Genomic DNA, 25,077 nt, shown 5'->3' with positions numbered 1-25,077 from the left:
CCCTCTGCCTGCCACCCCCCCCCCGCTTGTGCACTCTCTCTCTGTCTCTCTCTCTGTCAAACAAATAAATATAATCTTTTAAAAAATAAAATTAAAGTTCTAGTTTTTATTTATTTATTTACTTATTTATTTTTTAAAGTTCTAGCTTTTAAAACAAGGCTTGTCCTAACTTCATTTTCCTTAACAGAATCTCTTTAAAGTAGGCATGCATACACCTGCCCCAATTAAGGCACTTGCTATTATGGTACAGTTGACAATTCTTCAGGTCTCTAATATTCTCACTTCTTTTCTGCCAATCAACAAATATCTGTTGCAAGGTAAGTTACTCTGCTGCATGCCTATGAGGTAATGTCCTTAGAGATAGGTTGTTCTTTGGTCCATATTTTCACCAGAGACTTTGGTTCTTTTTGGCTTCTACTGTATGTTTTTCATATAGGTTTTATTTCTGATTTTTTTTTCAAGGCTTCAAATATTTGAAGTATAGCACCCTCGTGATTACCCCTCCCCCAACCCTTCTTCTGTCTCTCATGGTTTCTATTTTACAAGTACCTTAGAATAGCTATCTTATCTTAGTAGCCAAATATCTGAATAAGTGAAATAAAGCCCCACTGGAATAATGGGGCTTTTCTGAAGAATTAGACTCTACCTGGATACTAGTAGCAAAGATTTTTGCATCTAAATTGAGATCTCAGAATAAATGCTAGGATGTCAGGATACAAATGAGCAGAGAATATGATCTTTGTTAGTAAGTGGGGAGGGATAAATTTCTCTTAGACTTGGTTATGTTTATTTGTTTTACACTATTGTTCTAGGTAAGTGAATAACATTATCAATGTTATAAAAAGGTTTGTGATATGTTCTGATTAAAGAATTCAGATTTTAACTTGCTACTTTAAAATTAATTACTAGTGAACTGGGCCCAGAAAGGACTGGGAAATCCTACAGATAATTCTGATTATGGCATAATTTAATTCAGTATCCGAGTGGGAGAACAGAATTTCTAGAAATTCATCATAATTTATTTAGACTTAAAAGAGAAATTGAAAAACCACAGACTTTAGATAAGAAGAATAAATAGAAGGTCAAATTTTAAAAGTCAGTCACTCATAGGAGGTCTCGAGAATACTTAATAGCTAATGGGGAGCCTAGGGAAGATGGGTTGTTAGGATCAAAAACAGCAGGCTCCTGAAAATAGGCTCTGCTGGCTAATTAACAGTCAATAACAATATTGCAAGAGAAAAGACAGCCTAAAGGAAAGGAGTAAGGAAGTAGAGAAATGATGTCTGTGCAAAGGTAAAAATAAGGACTTTATCATGGTGTCCTTTTAATATATGAAAATAAGGGTGCTCAGCCTGAAAAGTAGTTGTTCCTTCTTGATGTTCATTGCCTGGATGTACTTGGGAGATGAAAAGGATATTTTCATGATTGGATTAAGTTATCTTTGTCTCCACTCAAGAGGAGGTTAGATAGATTTCCATCCCAAGAAGAAGTGGATGACCTGCTCTAAATGGTGGTCAGTACTCAAAATATTCTAAGCCAGGTTGGCAACTAAATGTTGTTGCGCTACAAAATCTACCTGAGGATTCTGGGTAAACTCAAGGATGACCTGGGACACTGATGGACCAGGAAGTGGGACCTTCTATTGCTCCTACTTTACAAATTACAAATGTGAGACAATTTGAAACTAATTAATTAATTAGTTATTTAGTTAATCAAGTAAATTTAAAAGTCTCCAGAGGAGGTCCCAGGGAATTAGACTCCAGAAATCTCCATTTCTTCTCTTGCCAGCTGGTAGAGTCTATAATGAAGAATGGGATTCCTGAATATTAAAATATAATTATCTGAAAAGAAGCGACATGGTTTCTGTGGCAAGAAATTATGCCCAGGGAAGCCATTTTTTTTGAAGTCTCAAAAAAGGGAGTAGCAAATAAAATTTTGATTTTTCAAAAATTCTTTGACAACCTATCACTCCAAAGTCATTTACATGGGCTTTAGGGCTATAATTTGCATAATGATGGGTCTGACAAAGATCCAGAAAAAAAGACTAGGACTAACTGAACACTTCTCAGGATGCAGTTGTGTATAAGGTCATGAGTCCTCAAAGTGATCTTATGAATATGTGTTTGTCAGTTCCTGGAAGAGTGTTCTTATGGTGAAGTCTCCAAAGTGTGTATAGGTTGATAGTATTTCTATTAGTAAAAACCTAAGCCAAAGACGGTAGACTACCAACACATCTTTATAAGTCCATATAAGATAGGCTAAGTGCAACATAATGATAAAGGTACAGAGTCTAAGTTATGCATATAGTATGAATGAATTTGTGTATTTAGTTACAACAGAGCAAAGGGCCTGGAAATCCTTGTAGAGCACCTCTTTCTTTCAAAGAAATGCATGCTATTGTGACCAATTATCTATTCTCTCATCTCTTCCTTTATCTTGCTTTTTAATTGTCACACACACAAAAAAAGCATCATGAGTTTATATCTGGAAATCCATGTTCAGCTCTTGTCATTATCCTCAGTCAGACAGGATGGTAGGTAGCAGTTTTGTGCTTTTGGAGTGAGGGGTTGGAATTCAGCTGGTTGTCTTAATTATAAAATCCAATTCTGAATGAGGCTGTTTTTTTTTAAACATACATATAAAAACCTCCAAAAATGATAGGTATTAATATTATAAATGAACTGAAAATATGAGCAAATATGGAAATTCCTATCTTGTACGGGGACTACTATGTCAAATTTTTCTTGGTTATAAAAGAATGTAGTGTATTTCACTATATTTGGAATAGATGAGGACTTTTTTCTGGAAATGATAATGATCTATGACAAAGAGAAATGTATGTGATTTATTACAAAGATGTTTAATTTTCATTTCATTACATTATAGTCTGTGAACATTTATATCTAGTCTTTAATTAAACATGATTTATTCAAATTGAGGTCTGTTTCCATTTTGATTGCTTGCAGTGTTAATCACAGTGCAAATAGCCTTCACCGCTAAAAGAACCCTGCATTATACTAATATATAAACGCTTCCATGTAATTTGCATATGTTATCTGAGTCTACATGTTACTAGATGTGTACATATGCAGAAGTATTTTGCCCTTTCGGCTACTGTGTTAAAGTACATAACTCCTTTAATGTAACATTTGTATTTTTACAAATAATAGATTTAAGGTAGTTTTTTTTTTAGTTTGAAAAATTGAAAAATGCACAAGCAATAAAAGGTCATTCTTTACCCCAAAATTGAGCATGGATATAAAGCATTTTCTCTTCAGCAAATACAATTCCAGTTCATTCTACCTTGTGTTAACCTCTGGATGAAGGGTGACTGTTGTTTATTTTAGACTCTGATATACTTAATTTCCTTTATAGAGGATGGTAGATCTGGCCTGATGATCAAATGGCTAGAAGGTTCAAAGGTTGATTTGTCTGTATTAGATTCACATTCACCAGTGCTAAGTAATATTTATTGTGTAAATACTTGAAAGAAATAAGGAAGCAAAGAACAATAGTGCCTGCATATCCTTACAGATGTATAAAATGACTCTGGATACTTCTCACATCATTGACTATGAAAACTTCCTTCTATTAATGTTTTAAATCAGCAAGAGCTGGGTTTGGTTTTACTCATGATACATAGTTCAATATTAAAATGAGAAAACACTTAGAGCCTCTTACATGAAATACATGTTGTACCTGTCAGCATCGAATCCTGTGTGGGTCTCTCTGTTCTGCTTTCCTTCATTCATTTCTTTTTTTTTAAATTTTTTTATTATGTTATGTTAGTCACCATACAGTACATCCTTAGTTTTTGATGTAGTGTTCATGATTCATTAGTTGCGTATAACACCCAGTGCTCCATGCAATATGTGCCCTCCTTAATACCCATCACTAGCCTATCCCAATCCCCCACCCGCCTCCCCTCTGAAGCCCTCAGTTTGTTTCCCAGAGTCCATAGTCTCTGGTGGTTCATTCCCCCTTCTGTTTACCCCCCCCCTTCATTCTTCCCTTCCTTCTCCTACCGATCTCCCTGCTATTTCTTATGTTCCATAAATGTGAAGCCATACGATAATTGTCTTTCTCTGCTTGACTTATTTCACTTAGCATAATCTCCTCCAGTCCCGTCCATGTTGCTGCAAATGTTAGGTGATCGTTCTTTCTAATGGCTGAGTAATATTCCATTGTATATATGGACCACATCTTCTTTATCCATTCGCCTGTTGAAGGGCATCTTGGCTCCTTCCACAATTTAGCTATTGTGGACAATGTGGCTATGAACTTTGGGGTGCATATGGCCCTTCTCTTCGCTACATCTGTATCTTTGGGGTAAATACCCAGTAGTGCAATTGCTGGGTCATAGGGTAGCTCAATTTTTAACTTTGTAAGGGACCTCCACACTGTTTTCCAAAGTGGCTGTACCAGCTTGCATTCCCACCAGCAGTGTAAGAGGGATCCCGTTTCTCCACATCCTCTCCAACAATTGTTGTTTCTTGCCTTGTCAATTTTTGCCATTCTAACTGGCGTAAGGTGGTGTCTCAATGTGGTTTTGATTTGAATTTCCCTGATGGCTAATGATTTTGAACTTTTTTTCATGTGTCTGTTAGCCATTTGTATGTCTTCATTGGAAAAGTGTCTGTTCATATCTTCTGCCTCTTATATCTTATCTTAATTTGTCTTATCTTATCTTAAATAATCAAATTCTTTGTAGATCTTNTATCTTAAATAATCAAATCTTAATTTGATTATTTGTTTCTCGTGTATTGAGTTTGAGAAATTCTTTATAGATCTTGGATTCCACTCCTTCATTCATTTCTTAATTCTATCCCAAATATTGGCTTCACTAGGTCTATTTAAAGTACAAGGGTACAGAAGATAACCTCCCATCCAGCTCCAAGTCTTTAGTGCCAAAAAATTAAGCACAGTTCCCTCCATTGTCACTAATGGTTCATCATAATTTGGCCGCGTCTACATCCTCGGATTCAGAGTCTCAGCTCTCCCCTTCCCACTCTATGCTCCAGACAGGCTGGCTACTTGTGTCCCCAGATGCACCATCATACCATGAACGTTTCTCTTCAAAGTTGTGACTCATTTTCTGGTTTCCTGTTTCAAAACACACTACCATCTCCATCTGTCCTTAATCTTAATTAAAGCTTAAGATCAAATTATATTTCCCTATGTGGTCTTCAGACATCAATACTCAGTTTCTTCCTCATAAGTATATAAAAGAATAACTTGTTATGTCTAACTTTCTAAAATAAGGCAATGCATTCTCTAACATGAAGATTTAACTTCTCATTAGCCATTGATATATTCTCATCTAAAAAAAGAAAGATTGTAGTCAATATGATGCAGGGAAAGACATAGTTCCCAAGTAGCCAATTATTGTCATTACCTTACATTCATCTGACTATAAAATAAATAGCACAGTGATGTTTGTGCCACTTTCAAAACATAATGAAAATATTTTGCGTGTTAGTCCAGTATAAATCAAGACTAAGTGAAATTTTGATTAAAACTAAAAAGAGCTAAATATTTCATCAGATAATGAATAAATGACCCCTTCTTTCCTTCCTTCCTTCCTTCTTTCCTTCCCTCCTTCCTTCTTAGAGTTTTAGTTTCAAGTCTTTGGGAGTTTGTCGGATTTTATAGCATACAATTATTTTTAGAGATTATCGGATTCTGATTTTATGCTGTTATTTGATGTTGTAAAATACTCAAATTATTTAGATTCTTTCTGAATATAGTCATGAATTGTCTCCACTCTCAAACTGTGACAGTCAACCAGAAACCAGAAAGGATGGCTTTGCAGAGAAAGTCATCACCTGCCTGAGAAAATTTAGACCAAACTTCACAGCAAACTTAAAATGAGAGGGTAACCAACTCTGATACCAATAGGAGACATTGCTTAGAAGAAAAGCGTTAAAAGAAAGGGCAACATAGAGGTTTTCTAGTGTTTTGTTCTTGTTTGGTCTTGAAGGGGTAATTTAATGATCATAATGCTTTAAGCACTATGAAAACCCAGAACTTCAGAATACCGTTTTGATACATTGTAGTGTATCAGAAGGTACATTACACATCTGAAACAATTTGTTTAGATTGTCTGCACCACTGTTTCTAATCATCTGTTGAAATTTGTATCAAGAAACATTTTGTGGTACCAGTGATCTCCTAGATAGCATGTGGCATTCATGGAGATAAAAAGAACAGTGAAGGACAGGGGGTGCATTTGTAGGGCTGGCAGTTTAACTAGGTGAGAGGGTGAAAGGCACATAAATAGACAATTCCTAGGTAACACTATTCAGGTCTGTAAGGAGCTGTGGGAATAAGAGCGGAGAAGGAGTTCAATAGAAGTAGATGATAGGAAGAGAAAGTGATGGAAAGCAGTTGCTTATTATCCTCTACCTTACTAGCCACCACGCAACTTAGCATGGTGCTGTGCTTAGAGGGAATGATGTGTATCAGTGATGGATATTTGACTGAATTAGTCATTATTTCTTTTTTCATTTATAATCATATCCATTGTATCTGTTGTCCAAAATTAGCATGGAAATTAGTACAATTTACTGAATGTTTTGTATTTCATATGATTTTGCATGAGGTATAATAATGGTATATCAAAGGTAAGTCCCTTTAGTCATCCTAATTTTAGAAACCCTTGAATGAGATTAGGAAGTGATCATCATTTACATTTATTATACTTAATGTAACGAGCTTTAGCTATTAACTCTAATTTGCTTCTCATCGGATTCATCAAAGGCAAACTATTTAGAAACTAAAACATCTCTGTCAGTTAGAATTTTAATGAATTAAGATGAAATGAGACAGTGTTAATTGGCAGTTGTTGCTGCAGGGGAGGTTTCTAGATCTTGTAAGTGATATCAATTCATCTCTCTATCAGGGTTAATTTGCTTGATTTAATTCTAAAGATACACTGAATATTTCCCCCACACTATTCATATTTATTTTCAGGATTGGAGAAATGGTTTTCTTCTGTTGGTCTTTCATTTGGATTCTTAATTCCGTTTGTACTTGATCATTAATCAGTTGTTGATTTTAAGCACTATTTCTATTATTGACCTAATACACATATACACACTCACAAACACTCAAAAGTAGTTGCATTACTTAGATTTTGTTTTATTTGAAAGGCCTAAAACCATCCAGTAACTAATCATTTTTTCACCAATAATTCTCATTCTCTCTGTTCTGTTTTCCTTAGACATAAATGAATGTGAAGCTGAGCCTTGCAAAAATGGTGGAATATGTACAGACCTTGTTGCTAACTATTCCTGTGAGTGCCCAGGTGAATTCATGGGAAGAAATTGTCAATACAGTAAGTATTCATATATGTGTGTATTTTTGTTGTTGTTTGCATAGCCTCCATTTATTATGGAATCTGGGTCAAAATCAATATAATTTGCTTCTAGAGTTCATAATTTATGGCACATTTCATATTTGTTGTTGTTAGTGTTATTAATATACATATACTCTCCAGGATAGATCTCAGTGCATGCTAGGCATAGGAGTGGCCACCTTCTGTTCTGAAAGCATTTCTGCAGAGATCCAAGTGCATCTCTCTTATGAATCCCACTTTGGCTTTTGAGTATGTGCATGACCTAAATTTCCACCAAAGTGGTTACTCTGCTTCAGACAATAAATTCAAGGCACTCTAACCTGATAGCCTCTATCACATACAAAAGGAGGATTTGTATTGAGCTGGCGTACACATTAGCAAGAAATTCACGCATGGTTTATTTGTCTTTTTAGAAGCCTAAGAGAGTAGGGTCTTGTGATGATATATCAAACGATAGGACAGTAATTTGCCTGAAATGTTTACAAAGAAGCAAAAAGCAACCCTTCTTCTCCAAAAGAAACAAAAACTAGGAGAAGGTATAACAGGATTATAGTCATTGGGGTGAAACCAGAATTGGGTATAAATACATGCTAATGAGAACAATAATGATATAGCTTAGTAATTATTGGACACTTACAGAAACTCCATAGCACTACTGCTTTGATGTATATTATACTATTAGAGCATTACAACATTATGCAAATTCAGAAGGCAGATGCAGAAACTGAGACACATAGGCTATGTGGTTTGCCCAGGCTCTCACAGTTAGTGTCGGAAGCAGGACTAGAAGGAATGTAGAATCAGGACTTGTGACTCCCATTCCAATGTATTTTCCTTGAGATATCTCTTCAGATAGAATTGAATGAGATAAACACGAGAGTGCACTACACCTCCTCTCTCTCTTACACATGCTCATGAATGCACATGCACACACACACACACACACACACACACACATACTCCTTCCTTTTTAGCCAGAGTAACAATTTTACATGTTACTTTCCTTCTCTTCCTTTCCCTTTGACAAGGATAGTTTATAAAATAAAACAGAGAAAATTACTTAAGGATTTATTTGGGTTATGTGTATAAACAAAATGATGATCTGTGAGTACTCATTACCCTAAACCTGAAAAACGTCACTAATTTGGATGGGGGGGGGGAATTTTCTAAGCTTAAAAATAATTGGAGAAGACATTAATTATGAGTTGACCTAGGAACCTTCAGGCATGGATGAATGGAAGGAAAGGACAGCCTGAGTAAGCAAGTTGATCATACAACCAAATAGACTAGTGGCCACCCAGTCAGTTAACCCAGAAACCTTCCTGTAAAGCATTTAACTGACCATGCAGTAAGTTAACTTAATTCAGATTCAACTGGTCCTTGCATTCTTTTTTTCTTTTGTTTATGGGACTTGCAGATGGCTGCCTACTTAGCACTGAAAGTTGTACTAAAAAGCACCCCACGGTATCTGTAAATGAACATTTAATTAAGATGATGAAGGCCAAAAAACTAATATCAGTGACTATTTGATTTTCATGCAGCCAAAACAGACATCAGGTGCCAGAATAAAGTGCCTTCTAGACAGTACTAGAACTTTGGCAGAGCTTAAAACAATGCCTGGCTATGAACATGACCCATAGGAGGCCTGGCTAGGGGAGCAACAGGAAAATGAGACCTTCCCATTTTCCTAAAAGGAGAACCCTGAATAGGGGTCATATCATGGGAACCCCGCCTAGCATGAGCATCACTCTGAGATGGTCAGGCACTAGCTCTCTGAATGCCCTGAAGAAGAAGAGAGATCTGAAGTTGTAGGCACCCTGGGACAAGAGACTAGGTCTTGAAGTTGTGTATATCTATATGCCCTTACCCTCCTTGTTGGCCAAGGAGCAACTAGTCAGTTGCCTACAGGTTGAAAATGGAAGGAGACCTGGATGTGAACTAGATGTTGAAACTGATGACTGGAGCCTATTCTGTCTCTCCATCAGAGATTTTGTGGAGATGACCACATCTAAAAATACCCTTTAAAAGAAAGAAACTTGATTGATAATGGAAAGACATATTGAAATAGCCTTGAACTTAATTGTCACCAGTTTGTCTAGTGTCTTGCTATTATGTTTAATAAATTTCTTTGTTTTCTTTGATTTAGTTTTATATTTATATAATCTTTATAATTAAACTCAGACTCCTCTTTGAACATGAATGCAGTAGTGACTTTCTTGATCTATCATACGCTCTGACATTCTCCCGTTTGCTCTGTTCATCTCCATGCCCTAACAAAGAGATCAGAAAGAGTCACTTAGGATACACTGTAAAATATGTTCTTATTGGCGTATTTGTTTTTACTGTATTGATTTGCAAGAGTTTATAATAATTTAAGGATCCTTAATCTCCCTACTGTTTCGGTTTCTAGGGATATCCATTCTGCTTTTTTGTGTGACTTCTTAGAATTGTTATAAAATCCAGAGTAAGAAAGTACATTCTGCCACAGTAATGCTGCAGTACCACACATTGAGAACTTAAGAGTACTCACTCACTGCAGGGCACACAGAAACGCCTACAGGTTATAGGTGGGGCCAGCTCTAAGCTGATTGAGGTTAGGATCTTTGGAATTGATAGTACACAGATTATAATCAATGTGCCCAGCTTCCATTATGAAGTAAGATTTATAAGCTTTCTTCTGAAGTTGGTGTCATGTCCCACAAGGTCATGCTTGTACCTTCATGCTTGGGTCAGCTTGTACCTACAGTTATGGCAGAGAGGCCATTTGTTTTGGCAGGTATTTCAGAAGGAAGAGGAAAAGGAGAATGATGGAGATTTAATGTTGGGTGGGTCAGAGAACACTGTACTGAAATACTGGCGTCCTTGTGTTCAAATCCAGACTGTCTGCACTCTAATCTTGGGTGTCTGCACTCATATTACTTCCATTCTACTACTTTCTTATATCTACCAATGGGTTAATTAAGTTCTGGTATATATTTTTTTAAGATTTTATTTATTTATTTGACAGAGAGAGACAGGCAGTGAGAGAGGGAACACAGGCAGGGGAGTGGGAGAGGAAGAAGCAGGCTCCCAGCGGAGGAGCCTGATGTGGGTCTCAATCCCACAACGCCGGGATCACGCCCTGAGCCGAAGGCAGACGCTCAACAATGGAGCCACCCAGGCGCCCCAGTTCTGGTATATTTTTAAATGAAATCATTCTCAATGCCGTCCCAAATAATAAATAATATATTGCAGAGGAAGAGAATTTACTAAAAACATCTATACAAAAGAACTCTAAACACAAATAATACACTGGGAGGTATTTATACTAAAGGTGAAAGGAAAATATTCCTTTCCTCAGCTTATTATGTCTTTCAATTCAACAAAATTAACACAACAGAAGAAAAAAAAAACATCAAATACATGAACAGAACTTTCCCACAAAAGAAGTAATTTGAAATTTATCATATTATAGTTGAGTTGTGTCTTCATCTTTACTCTTCAGTATATTTTGAATTTGTAAGGCTTATAGTACCTTTGTGATCTGAAAAGTATAATTGTATTTTAAATGTCTGTTTAATGAGAGAGAACTACATATGTGAACAAAAAACCGAACTGACCGTGCAGCACTCTGCTTCTTCATCTGACTCTATATCTCTACCCGCCTTCATTTCACAAATGGAAATATAGATAAATGGAAATAGATGAAGTGCTCAAGAGGAGCAGAGGCTAGCTGACAAACTTTAGAAAGAATATGGAAAAGAAAAAGGAGGAGAAGTGAAAGAGGTGAGAGCTGTTAAACCTGGATCTATACTAACCATCCCAGGAAACACACACACACAAACACACACACCTCTCTCTGTCTCTCTCTCTGCCTCCCTCCCTCCAGGAGGGAGGGATTTGTCCTTATTTGTGGGAAGAGAAATTTAAGGTAAAGGAGGTGACAAAAAAAAGTTTATCAAAAAGACATAAAAAGCTCCCATGAGACAATTTTACTAGAGAGAGAGCCCCTTCCTTCCTTCTACATGTGCTTCTTACAAAGTGTGTTCTTAACTCTGCTGGTTAAAGCAAAAGTCAACACACATCACCTGGCGGCTCAGAATCTTCTACTGACTTCTGATCTCAGACCGAGTGAAACTTACAGTCCCTCTGTTTCCTGAGGCCGACCTGCCTGTGCCTCTGCCCTATTCACTCACCTCTGTGACCACATCTCCTGGGACTCTCCCTTTTTTGTGCACTGGTTCAGCCACACAGCCTCCTAGCTGTTCCTGGCACACACCGGGTGCACACCTGGCACATCCTGGCCCTACAGTACTTCTGTTCCTATCTCCCCTTTTCTGTAATATTCTGTTATGATTTTATAAGTACTCCAGTACTTCCTTTGGGTCTTTGCATAAAGGCATCCTCCAAGTGAGGCTTTCTTCAGCCCCTCTGCCTCCCTACCTCAGCATACCAAAGCACACCCACCCCCTTCTCCGAGTACAGTTTTTCTCCTTAGCATTAATCATTAACATATCATATTGTTACTTTTATATATTGTTTGTTGACTGTTCCTCCAATGGAGTATATCCTGCATGAGGGAGAGAGTGTACTGTTGTAATAATCATAGTTGCCAGAAGAGAACTAGCAAACAGTGGGTGCTCAGTAGATGTTTGCTAAATGAATGAACGAATGAACCTAGCATTCTGAGTTAAGCGTAGAAATGGTATTTGATTTCTCAGCGTCCTCAACTACCGTCAAGTTATTTTTTACCTGACTTCCCATTTTTTGAGTAGTATGTTAAAGATGCTTTTGCCGGTGTCATGAAATATAATTTGGTATATTAATTGGTACTCTGTAAATCATACCGCAAGTTGCATTGTTTTCCTTTGACTTCGATAAAATCTTTGATAACTCTACTTTGCAATAGGGTTATGCGGATGGATTTTAAATAAGAGAATTAGGGGCGCCTGGGTGGCACAGCGGTTAAGCGTCTGCCTTCGGCTCAGGGCGTGATCCCGGCGTTATGGGATCGAGCCCCACATCAGGCTCCTCCGCTATGAGCCTGCTTCTTCCTCTCCCACTCCCCCTGCTTGTGTTCCCTCTCTCGCTGGCTGTCTCTATCTCTGCCGAATAAATAAAATATTAAAAATAAAATAAAATAAATAAATAAATAAGAGAAGTAAACAAAGGCTCTGTTCCTCTATTTAGGCCACTTCTGCATGCAGACATCTTGATAATGTATCTTAGATCATTATTTATTTATTATCCATTTCAAATATCAGGTGGACACGTATGAATGCTGTGATCTAACCACTACCACTAGTAAGTCTTGAAAATATTAAAGTGGTAATTTTGGATATAACTCTTTAAGTGGTGTTGACAGACTGATCTCAATATCTGTGTACATATCATCATAAAGATTTGCTTTTCTCATATTTTTTTTTAAGATTTTACTTATATATTTGAGAGAGAGAAAGGGAGAAACAGACTCCCCACTGAGCAGAGAGCCTGATGGCGGGGCTCGATCCCAAGACCCTGAGATCATGACCCGAGCCAAAGGCAGACACTTACCTGACTGAGCCACCCAGGCACCCCAGCTTTTCTCAGATTTTTTAACCTTTCTCTGCTTTTCCCTCATTTTTACACGCCCTTCAATTTTAGGCAATTTATTAAGACTACCTTTGCCAGTATGGCTGATGGGCATTAAGGAGGGCTCGTGATGTAATGAGCACTGGGTGTTTTACACAACTGATGAATTATTGAACTCTACATCTGAAACCAATGATGTACTATATGTTGGCTAATTGAATTTTTAAAAAAAGACTACCTTTGCCAGTGCAATTAAGTGAAATATTTTTGATATTAGTGATACACTACATTTTCAAAACCTAAGTATATTTTTAAAATTTCAGTTAAACAATTAAAAGCAAGATGTTTAAGATACTACTTTAATTATTATTTAAAAATCTGTGTGAATTCTCTATTATAATGTATGTCTTTAATTATTACAGCTATTAGGCATTTTTATTTTATAAGGAATAAATTTATACCTAACCATATCTACTATGACATGATGCCCAATTATGCAGTATTACTATGCAAATAAATAACCTATCAAACATATTCAGTTAATGTAATATTTCAAATGTTAATAATAACAAAATTTTAATACTGGGCAAAAATCTACCTATAATTTTTCCAGTAATTATTTGATAATTATATTTGTAGGTAGGCTAAGGCAATAATACTTCTGATTTAAATATTTCAGTTTAGATTTCCAGGTATTGCTCATACAGCTTATCACTAACTTTGGCAGATCTCAATTATTTTTAGCTTTATTTTTCATTTATTTATTACAGGGAATTTAATTTTGATTATTTTAAATTTTAATTGAAGTTACATTTGAATGATACGTGAAAATCACTTAGACGTGCTCGTACTATTTATTACAGTATTACAGCAATTCTCCTAATTATAAAGTCCTAATTTATATTTCCTTATTGTTTTTAAATGATATAAGCTCAAGCGTTGAGCCATTTTCATACACAGCTTGAAAGGAAATGATGATGAACTGGAATAAGAAACCTATTCTCATAAGAACAGATATGCTTTGCTGTGTATGTTTAACAGAACGTGATGTTTAAACTAACATAAGTGCAATGGAAATTGATAGCACTTTACTTAACTAATCTAAAAATAACTAGGATTGTTTTCATTGATTGGACTATGTGGCCCACAATAGCCATATACAGTTCCCTGCTGGGTGTTTAAATGTGACATGATTAAATTTCAGAAATGGCTCTCAGATTCATTTTCATCACTGATACTATTTCTGGAAATTAAGATAGTTACCAAGGGATCTCTTATAATGCAATATCCCCAAACTATTATGCCAAAAAGTATTAAGACTTGGATGGTTTCAGAGAGTTTTATTAAAAATGAAAACTAATATCTTCAACTGAGGATAAAGTGGTGTTTCTTGAGTGTCATAATTATCCAGTTTTTAAAAAATTAAGCATTATAATCTAGATAATCCTAAAGCCCCTACCTTAGAATTCTACCTGTAAAGTAATAAGGACAAGAGATAGATGATACATGTGAATATATTTTTTAAAAATGTAAGTTACAATTTCCATACCTCCATTTTTTTTAGTAGATGTAACTCTTTGGATCTTTGTTACAAATGAGCTAGTGTGTACAGATACACAAGCATGCACAACATATACTATGTAAATGTACATGTGTATCTTTCCTTTCTCTAGCAGTGCTGGCAAGTACAGTTGTATAAGTACAAGCTTATGCAGTAAAAATTATTAAAACATTTTATAGATAACTAAATTATGTGATGTTTATTTTTATATGCTCAGCACTTAATTATTGCTTTTGTAAATAACTAAACCCTCTACTATATTACCAACTGTCATATGATAATATTGATTTTAATTTAGACTTTTAACTTACTGTGTGCCAAGACTGTCTTAAGTACTTTAAATACTGATTTATTTAACCCTCTTAACACTCTTTGTAGTGGGTTCTATTTATCACTGGCTTCATTTTACAGAGAAAACTGAGTGTGCTCAGTAAATAATTTGCCTAAGTCAATATGGCTAGTAAACTGCAGGGCCTGGCTTTACCTCCAAGCATTGCAGCTGCAAGAGGCTGCATTCCTAAGCATGATTGATCCTGCTCCTTGTAGGATGAAAGGAGCACTGTTCATTACACTGTACACTGTAGGAACATTTGTACTTGAGGAGTGGCCTTGGCAAGTGTTGGAAGAGTAAGAGGAAAGAGCACAGGCTTTGCATTCAGATAGAACTGGGGCATAAACTCTGGATTTTCCTTTTTGTAACTAAATGTCTGGATGAATTAGTTGCCCTTTGTGGGCTTCAGATTCCTCCGCCATCAATGGAATTAATATAACCATTTGGTTTATATAGATAGGTGGATTAAAATTAATACCATATATAAAGTACCTAGTAAAATTGTAGGTCAGTAAATGTTGTAAATAAACAAATAATTGCATTAATAAATAAAAGGACACAAGGATCTTTGAGTTATTTGAAGAGCCAATGACAGTGATCCCATCTTTTCTTTTGTTATAATTTTGAGTGATTTTAATTTTTGTATACTCGAACAACTAACCTTTCTTTAGTAGCTATGTACTTGAGAACAACTTGTATAGAAGACAGTTACAATGTCTTGCATACCATGTTTTAGTAGTACATTAATTTAGGAAATCCTGTGGCATTAATATAATTTTTAATAAATATTAATCCAACCAAACCATTATAGGAGATAGGAGTTGCTCTGGTTTTTGAAAACATGACATCATCACATGTGTCTGAACCACAGCCATCTAATTTCATTTCTTTTTCTTTTTCTTTTTTTGATGTGGTGTTCAGTGATTCATTATTTGCATGTAACACCTAGTGCTCATCACGTCACGTGCCCCCCTTAATGCCCATCATATAGTTACCCCATCCCCTGACCCACCTCCCTTTCTGTACCCCTCAGTTTGTTTCCCAGTTTACCTGTTTTTATGTTTGTAATTATGGTAAGCTATCACTGCTATTTGATCAAGTATTTTAGTGAATGGTGGAGTGAAAAATTCCAGTATATTCTTACTCTAAATAAATGATCAAAGATTATAGTTTTATACCATATAACACTAAATGCCTATTCTGCTATACCCAGGTACGACATAGATCCAAAAGCAAAATATAAACAAATTCTGATATAAATAGAGTATTAAAAATAAGAGGTAGCTATCAGGAAGTAAAAATGAGAATGCACATATAAATTTAGTAAGAAAATTACAAAGTTCATTATTATAATATAGTAAATATATTTATTCAATCATGTGATCAAATAAACTAGCCACAAATATTTATTGATTTTTTTCCTTAACATGAGTGTGTACAGGTTTTGAGAACATATGTGAATGAATGAATGAATTCACCAAATTGCATCCAACAGTAGCCACCTGCCAGAGCTGGGGCAAAGTGGTTATTAAAATAAATTCAGTTCCTACTCTCATGGAACATGCAGATTAGTGAGAGAGAAAAACAAGGATTATATAATATCTAATTATAAAGCATGATGAATGCTATGAATGAGAAGGAAAGGGAGCCATTACAGGGGTGTCTGTTCTGTTTTGGGGGTTTAAGGAAATGATATTTGAGCTGAAACCAGAAGAATGTATAGTAGGTACCAAATTGAGGGTGATGGAGAGGGAAATTTTACGAGAAAGATGATATGCACAAGGATAAATAGACCCTTTGTCCATTAGAATCTTAATATTTAGTGGATGATTTCAGTTGCTATGTAATCATCATGTAATGAGATTTTTACGATGATCACTTACATTTTAGGCCCTGACAATGTGGGGTCAAGACCAGTCGATGGCAAAAAACATTTATATATTAAAAATCCATCTCATGAGCTGTTTTTTTCTGCAACCATAAGGGAGTTTTAAAACACCAAAATAAAATTTAACTTTTGTAAATATACCAAGAAGTCAAGGAAAAGAAAAAAAAATCATCAACTTGAATCCTAGTTTTATTCCAGATTAAAAAAATCTGCTCTGTTTTAGAAATTTAGAATGCCATGCTTTAGCAATGATTTTTGTCTTTTAAAGCATCACCTGACATAAATTTAAGATTACTTTCCTTGAAATACATAAAATGAGGAATTAATCCAGAAATCTATTAGGACAGGAAAAGGACAATTTACCTCAGGCTGTCACCTTTTGCAAACATAATAAAACATTAAGAAATCAACTATGGATTAATAAAAGGTTTATATTCAGGATTAACTGTATAATGTTAAATCTAAGATACATAATATTTAAAGTCCACCCAAAAATATATAGAGATATAAATGGAAATAACCATAACTATAAATACTTGAGTATAAATAATTATTTTAACTTAATTTCTCACAGTCTTTTTAAAAAGATGTGACAGTAAGTTTTAAAACAAAACAGAATACTGTGCAAGTATATCAAAAGTCCTCGAGGAAAGAAATCATTCCAACATTACTGCACGATGAAGTCTTTGCAACAATAAACACAAAAAAATTGACTCAGTGACAAAACCGAATTGGATTTTCCATGTCTGACATGAAAGTTCCATCTTCAATCAGACGCCTCTGGGTATATTTTTCCAAATGTTGCCCAACAGTTTCGTATAGACAAATCACTTGAAAGTTTACCTGCTGTACCTTAAAAGTGATGATCTAATAAAGGAAAGATAGAAAAAAAATCTGCAAAATGCTCAAATAGACCCCCTAGGACTTGTTAAATTCCTCTAACAAATTTAATCAGATTCTCATTACCTGACAATTTTGTACTTGATTGCAAATAATTACTGAAACATCCAGTAAAATCTTCTTGATTTTCAAATTATATTAACATTCCCATTATGTGCTAAACTGCATATGTCCAGGGGTTAATGTTTAGTCTGGCATTTATACTCCAGAATAAAGCTCACTCTAATATTTCCTAATTCAAAGATGAAGTATGCAGAGATCAGGAGAGTTTGGGAGCAGGACAACTTGATTTCATTCTCATAAAATTTAAAATTGTATGATTGAAAAATAGTGTATTTTCTCAGACTGAAAATATCAATCTTTTCAACCATCAGTGTTCCTCCCCTTGTAAGAAATGTTTTGAAAAAAGAAAAGATAAAAGGAAGAACCCAAATAAAGTATATACAATATAGAAAAAACAAAAATCTGGGCGCCTGGTTGTCTCAGTAGGTTAAGCATCTGCCTTCAGCTCAGGTCATGATCCCAGGGTTCTGGGGTTGACCCCCATGTCCCTAGGGCTCCCTGCTTGATGGGGAGTCTGCTTCTCCCTCTCTCTCTGTCCCTCCCCCTGTTCAGGTTTGCTCTCGCTCTTTCTCTCTTTCTCAAATGAATAAAATCTTAAAAAAAAAAAAAAAGATGAAAAAATCTATAAGGAAACTACTAGAAAAGAACTCATCTGATGAATGTATAGTTTGAACATGGTTAAAATGTGCTTTGTGGGATAGTCATTATCCTCTATACATGTTAACATGGTATTATGAGGTGCTTAGGTAAAATTTAGGGATTGAATTATCAAAGTGAGTATGAAATGGTTATTTCATAATGGAGAAATTTGAGGCACAAACCACAATGTTCTCTCCCTTTATCACATCGACCAAACAGCAGATATAAATGCTTTTCTCAAATAGGAGAAAGGAAAGAATATAGATGATCTCTGATCTTTTGCCAAATGTGCAAGATTTTCCATGATTTCCATGATTTTCCATGATTTCCATGATTTCCCAAGGGTTTCAAATAGTTGCAATAAAATTTTACTGGCAAGAATGGAGCTAAGTTGGGTAGAGATACCAACAACTGGCATGACCCTAGTCACAGTTTTCAACCAAATCAGAGACTTGAAAAATGATGGCTTCCAGCAGGATGTAAGACAAAGAGCCAGATACATGTTTTGAGTTTCATCTTCAAAGCTATCTTCTTCAACTGAAGGATAGAAGACCAGCTGTTCCCTTTCCTCCATAAGGCGTACTGAATTGGAGGCACAATTGACACATCAGGTAAGCTACTTATTAAAATGCCAATGATAGCTTAAGGAAGCATTGCTAATTAAGATTCAGATTTAGGGATCAGATGAGAATAGCAAAGTGATAAGATTGAAGGGAGATTTCTCAAGACAGAATTTAAGGCAGGTAAAGAAATTCTGTCTTCGGAGGTACCAAAAAATGAGATAAAAGCAAAATCAGAAAAATAGAGAATAAAAACTTGAGAGAGCAAGGAAAAGAATGTTTCCAAAATAAAAGCTGGTCTAGGCAATGGATACTTAAGAAAAGACTTTTAATTTGGAGCCTCAAGCCATTAATGGCCCTTAAATAATTACAGTGGGTGGTAGGAGAGAGTGCCAGATTGCAGCTGTTCCAGATTGAGCAGGTGTTAAATGAGAAATAATAGCCACAGATGCTCCTCCCGGGTTATGGTGCACTCTACTTTGAGCATATCTTAAACCCCGAAGAGCCATTAAGGTGGCCAAGGACCTAAAAATAAATTTCATAATAGTTACCTTAATATCTTTATCTGGTCAATAATACACATTCTTTTTAGAGCTCTAAAGGGAATGGACACATAAAATATCCAACTTAAAAATAAATTGAACTTGAGGAATATGGTTCTATAAAAGGAAGTAGAGCCAGAGCAAAGTCAGTAAATCCAATACTAAAATTCAAGGAAAACAGGAGCAGGGACAGAAAATAAACTCTTCTGACAAGAAAAATGGATAGAACTATAGTTATATAAGGAAGCCTATAAATACTCAGCACTATTATCTAACTACAAAATACCAAGAAATTGAACTGCAGCTCTTACTCCAAGAAACCCAAGGATATTTGTGGTGGTTTGTTCAAAATAAAATTCCCTTTATATTTTCTCTGGTATAGTCAGGCAGACACACAATTTTTTAAACATCCATAAAACGACTATTTGGTGTATAAATATTGCTTCATATCCACTCGGCAGTAACTTAATAATACCATTTCCTTTCCCATTAGCATTATTCGTGGATTCTACTATCGTGAATAGTTTTCAGTTTAACAGAGCATGAGTACTTTCCAACAAGGATTAATATAAGGATGTTCTCGGTCCCACCAAGGGTACAGAACCCTCAAAGGATGGATGGAGAGAGTTCAAGTTGTCTGCATCCTTTGATAAGAAAACCAAAATGGCTACCTGCAATGTAGAATTTCCATCAATTCTGTTGACAGGAAAACATGGGCAACAACGGATCATAATATTAACAGTACCACTGACTTTGTCACTGATAGAAATCACAGATATTTTTACACCACATTCTATTTGTTGCACATATCTGAGAAAACATTTTTATCTTTTATTAATATGAAACTATAGTAGACCTCCCACTAACTCGGTTATTTAATGTGTTATTAGATAAGCACATATATTACTATATCACCCACTTTTTATAGTTTGATAATTACATTGTGTTTCTGTGTATTTTGTTTTATACACTAAACCGAATTGTTTTGAGGAGAGCCACCAGTCTTCAACAGACTGATAAAAGGGTCCAGAGCATAGAAAAGGTTCAGAACCCTGAGTTAATAGCTTATTGGTTTCAAAAGATATTACTTTCCTCCTGTATAATATGGCTGAAGCTTTAGGAAATAAAAGTTATAAATGAGATATTTTCATTGAATGTCTATTCCTGGCCTTTCTGCTAAGTTGTGATCTCTAGTTCCATGTGTAAAAACATGTAAGTAAAATAGCAGAACATGATACTATTAAGGCACATTTTTGTCATTGTGTTTAAAGAGGTTTTATTAACAGTGTTTTTTTTTCATCCCAAAATAAGTTTACTTATTTATAAAGGAGATACACAATTTCAGTATTAATGCATGCATTACAAAATATACACAAAAATAATATCTTAGAGCATAAACAAAGATGAATAAATAATATTTTTTTACATTTATATCTTGTCTTATTATATACATTTCATATGGCACAAAAAACCTATTTTGATCTAAAATAACAGTATTTTAGAGAAAGCAGTATCACAAGATGTGCTTCACTATTTTTAATCCTTAGTTTAACACTGAGAAAAGCAGTTTACAGATCTTATCAATCCTAATTCCAGTGGCCATCAAAGCTGAGAACAAAACCCCTAAAGCAAGTAGATCCGGTGGATAATGAGCCTACGGCTGCACTCCCAGATCGTCATACTTGTACTTCTATGCAAATGGTTTTATGAAATCAGCTGGTAAATTGCCTTCCCTAATGTCAATCAGATGTTCCTTTTTTTATTCAAATATAATTAATCTGTAGTGTTACATTAGTTTCAACTGTATGATATGATGATTCGATGATTCTATACATTGCTCAATGCTCATCAAGGTAAGTGTGCTCATAATCACCTTTATCTATTTCACCCATCCCCCCTCTTCGCAACCACCAGTTTGTTCTTTGTGTTTAAGAGTCTATATTTTTGTCTCTTCTTGACTTTGTCCATTTATTTTGTTTCTTAAATTCCACATATGAATGAAATCATATGGTATTTGTCTTTCTCTGATTTATTTCACTTAGCATTGTATCTTCTAGGTCAATCCACGTTGTTGCAAATGACAAATATCTCATTCTTGTTTATGACTGAGTAATATGCCTGTGTGTGTGTGTGTGTGTGTGTGTGTGTGTATGTGTGTATGTGTACCACACCTTCTTTATCCATTCATCTGTCAGCGGACACTTGGGTTTCTTCCAAATCTTGGCTATTGTAAATAATGCCACAATAAACATAGAGGTGCATATAGCATATATCTTTTCAAATAAGGGTTTTCATTTTCTTTGGGTAAATACCTACTAGTGGAGTTACTGGATTATGTGATAATTCTAACTTTGATTTTTTGAGAAACTTTCATACTCTTTTCCACAGTGGCTGTACCAATTTGCATCCCAGCAGTGCCCGAGGGTTCCTTTTTCTCTGCATCTTCCCCAACACTTGGTTCTTCTTGTCTTTTTGATTTTAACCATTCTGAAAGTTGTAAAGTGATATCTCATTGTGGTTTTAGTTTGCCTTTTTCTGCTGATTAGTGTTGTTGATCATCTTTTCATGTATTTGTTGGCCATCTGTGTATCTTTTTTGGAAAACTATTCACATCCTCTACCCATTTTTTGATTATTTTGTTTGGTGTTGAGTTGTCTAAGTCCTATATATATTTTGGGTATTTACCCATTATTGAATATATCATTTGCAAATATCTTCTCCTATTCAGTAATTTGTGTTGTCATTTTGTTGATGGTTTCCTTCACTGTGCAGAAGCTTTTTATTTTGGTGTAACTCCAGTAGTTTAGTTTTGCTTTTGTTTCCTATGCTGGAGGAGGCATACCTAGAAAAATGTTTCATGGGCTGATGTCAGAGAAATTGCTGCCTCTATTTTCTTCTAGGAAATTTACAGCTTCCGGTCTTACATTTAGGTCTTGAACCTGTGTTGAGCTTATACTTGGGTATGGTGTAAGAAAGGTGTCCAATTTCATTCTCTTTCATGCAGCTGTCCAGTTTTCCCAACACCATTTGTTGAAGAGACTCTTTCTTCATTGCATATTCTTCCCTCCTTTGTAGTAGATTAATTGACAATACAAAAGTGGGTTTATTTCTGGACTCTATTCTGTTCCATTGATCTGTGTATTAGTACCATATTGTTCTAATTACTACAGCTTTGTAGTATATGTTGAAATCTGGGATTGCGATACCTTCAGCTTTGTTTTTTTTCAGGGGCTGTTCAGGGTCTTTTGTGATTCTGCTCAAATTTTAGGACTATTTGTTCTAGTTCTGTGAAAAATGTTGTTGGTATTTTGACAGGGAGTGCATTAAATCCATAGATTGCTTTGGCTAGTATGGATATTTTAACAATACTGGTTCTTTCATTCCATGAATACATCTTTCCATTTGTTTGTGTCATCTTCCATTTCCTTCAAAAATGTTTTATAATTTTTTTAAATACAGATCTTTCACCAACTTAGTTAAGCTCATTCCTAGGTGTTTTATTATTTTGGGTGCAACTGTAAATGGAATGGGATTGTTTTCTTAATCTTTCTGCTACTGTGTTATTAGTGTATACCAGTGTTGAGTTTTTATTGAACCCATTCCTACTTCTCACCAGCAGCACAGATTTAGAAAGTCTGTAACCCTATGATATATTCTAAGTTACTTGTGGACACTAAACTGTTTTTAAAAGACAAGGAAAAGGAGAGAAACTCAAAAATATCCCTCCAGAAGCTACTGTCTAAAGTTGAGCACATTCACTTTGCCTTTCACCAGGGCTTTTTCAGTTTTCTTAAAATCAGTTATTATCTATGTAACAGTTTATATAATCAGTTTAGTTGCTTGTGTTGCCAATGCCATATACATAATTGCTTTAGAAGAATTCCACTCTAGTGTATGAGTTAAGGAAAAAGTGCATCTTGTGGAATCATAGCATCAAATACAAAGTAAATGGGGATTACTCATTACCTGGAGGGGGGGGGATGTCAATCTATTAACTTAGTGATGTTTTCACTAGTGTGAAACATCTGTTTCAAAGCATCAAATTATTGTCATGAAACACATAATTAAGACTATCTTTGAATTTAGTTCTTATGCCAGAATATACTTATACATAGGGTTATTTTAAGCAATGTAAACTTTTCAGTCTCCTACAGTTCTAACATTTATTTGATCTTATTGCTCTAAGGAGGGTAAGTTTGCACAGGTAGACTGGAACAAAAAAATGAAAATGACTGGTCATCTAATCTCCCAGATTTTTTTGCAGTGTGACTGTGGCAATAGCATTATGCTAGATGCTAAGTAAACTATCAAAATACATAACACAGTCAGTGATACTAAGATGTTTGTTGCTCTGAGGTGCTTTCTCTGGCTTTTTGATTACAGAAAAACACAGACCCACTCAATTTACCTTATTAAGAGAGGTATATTCAAGATTACATGTGAACCAAAACTGCAAAGAAGGCTTGTGTACTCCTTGGACTTCTGTCGTACTTTCTCATTCTCTCTTTATTCCTGTTTCCAGATCTCTCATAGCATTTTTCTTTTCCCTATGTTCTCTCTGTTTTCTTCTTTGCATGAATGATGAATTTCAACTTATCTAGTTTCCTCAGTTATAACAATATTTTTACTTGAGGTAGCTTTTTTAATGAATAATAAGCAGTGCAACGGATTGTACATGAAAAGGTTACTTACAGCACAAAAAAGTAATCAGCTTATAATTGTGCCTGAGAAGAAAAGCAATTCATTTAGTATGTCTTAACTCTTCTTCCTTGCATAGCAAAATACCAGCTTTTTAAACACATTTAACCTTTTGAGTAGTCAGGTGGATTTCATCGTAGGCGTTTAGGTGAGTTCATTCATTATGCAGAACACTACAAAAGTTCCCATAGAGCTATTAACTGCATTCTTCTTGTGTTCATTCTAATTGTAAAAATAAAACAATTTTTTCATGTACTGGGGATAATGGCATTGCTAGGGTGAAAATATTTCTAAGTAATATATAAAATTTGGCCCAATTAAGTGGATAAGCCAGTAATCAAAAAAAAAAAATTCATTTTCCCAGTCTTATATTAAGCCTTTAGATTTTTATATTTTGATATGACCTGGAAGAAGTAATTATATAGTACCAGCTTAACTGCACCAACTATAGGACTGCCTGGTTGTAGTTCATTTGGTAATATCAGGAATACAGGAATAGGAGTTGCTTTAAAAAAAAAAACTGAAAAGATAAACTTTAAGAGAAAAATAAACAGAAATCATGTACATTTCCTCAATTCTAAAATATATGCCTTTTTATTTAAACATATTAACATCTCTGGAATTGGGATACATCTTAAAATCATTGGTATGTTAGTGGTACATAAGATAATGGTACACAGTAGTAAAAAATAATGGAATTTTTGTCTCACCGAAGTCTATTAAATTAATAGTAACATAGAAATTTAGGTAACATGACCATTCAAAAAATTTACTACTACAAGCATTTGTAAGTTAAGCTAAGCAATCCAAGTAATGATTTTTTTTTCTTTAATTTTATTTTATTATATTGTGTTAATCACCATACAGTACATCCCCAGATTCCGATGTAAAGTTTGATGCTTCATTAGTTGCGTATAACACCCAGTGCACCATGCAATACGTGCCCTCCTTACTACCCATCACCAGTCTATCCCATTCCCCCACCCCC

General features: G+C 35.0%; 1 protein-coding gene across 2 annotated transcripts in view; it reads left to right on the top strand.

Moving 5' to 3' along the window:
* Positions 1 to 25,077, top strand: part of EDIL3 (EGF like repeats and discoidin domains 3) — a 407,373-nt gene that overhangs the window by 222,654 nt on the left and 159,642 nt on the right. For both annotated transcript variants that reach the window (XM_019806447.2, XM_011232960.3), the window contains one exon: positions 7,223 to 7,336. In XM_019806447.2, coding sequence (XP_019662006.1) covers positions 7,223 to 7,336 — 114 coding nt within the window. The remainder of the gene's footprint in view (positions 1 to 7,222; positions 7,337 to 25,077) is intronic.

The sequence above is a fragment of the Ailuropoda melanoleuca genome, chromosome 3 (genome assembly GCF_002007445.2).
Source record: "Ailuropoda melanoleuca isolate Jingjing chromosome 3, ASM200744v2, whole genome shotgun sequence".
NCBI lineage: Eukaryota > Metazoa > Chordata > Mammalia > Carnivora > Ursidae > Ailuropoda > Ailuropoda melanoleuca.
The sequence above is the reverse complement of the archived record's forward strand: the minus strand, read 5'-3'. Positions and strand labels throughout refer to the sequence as shown.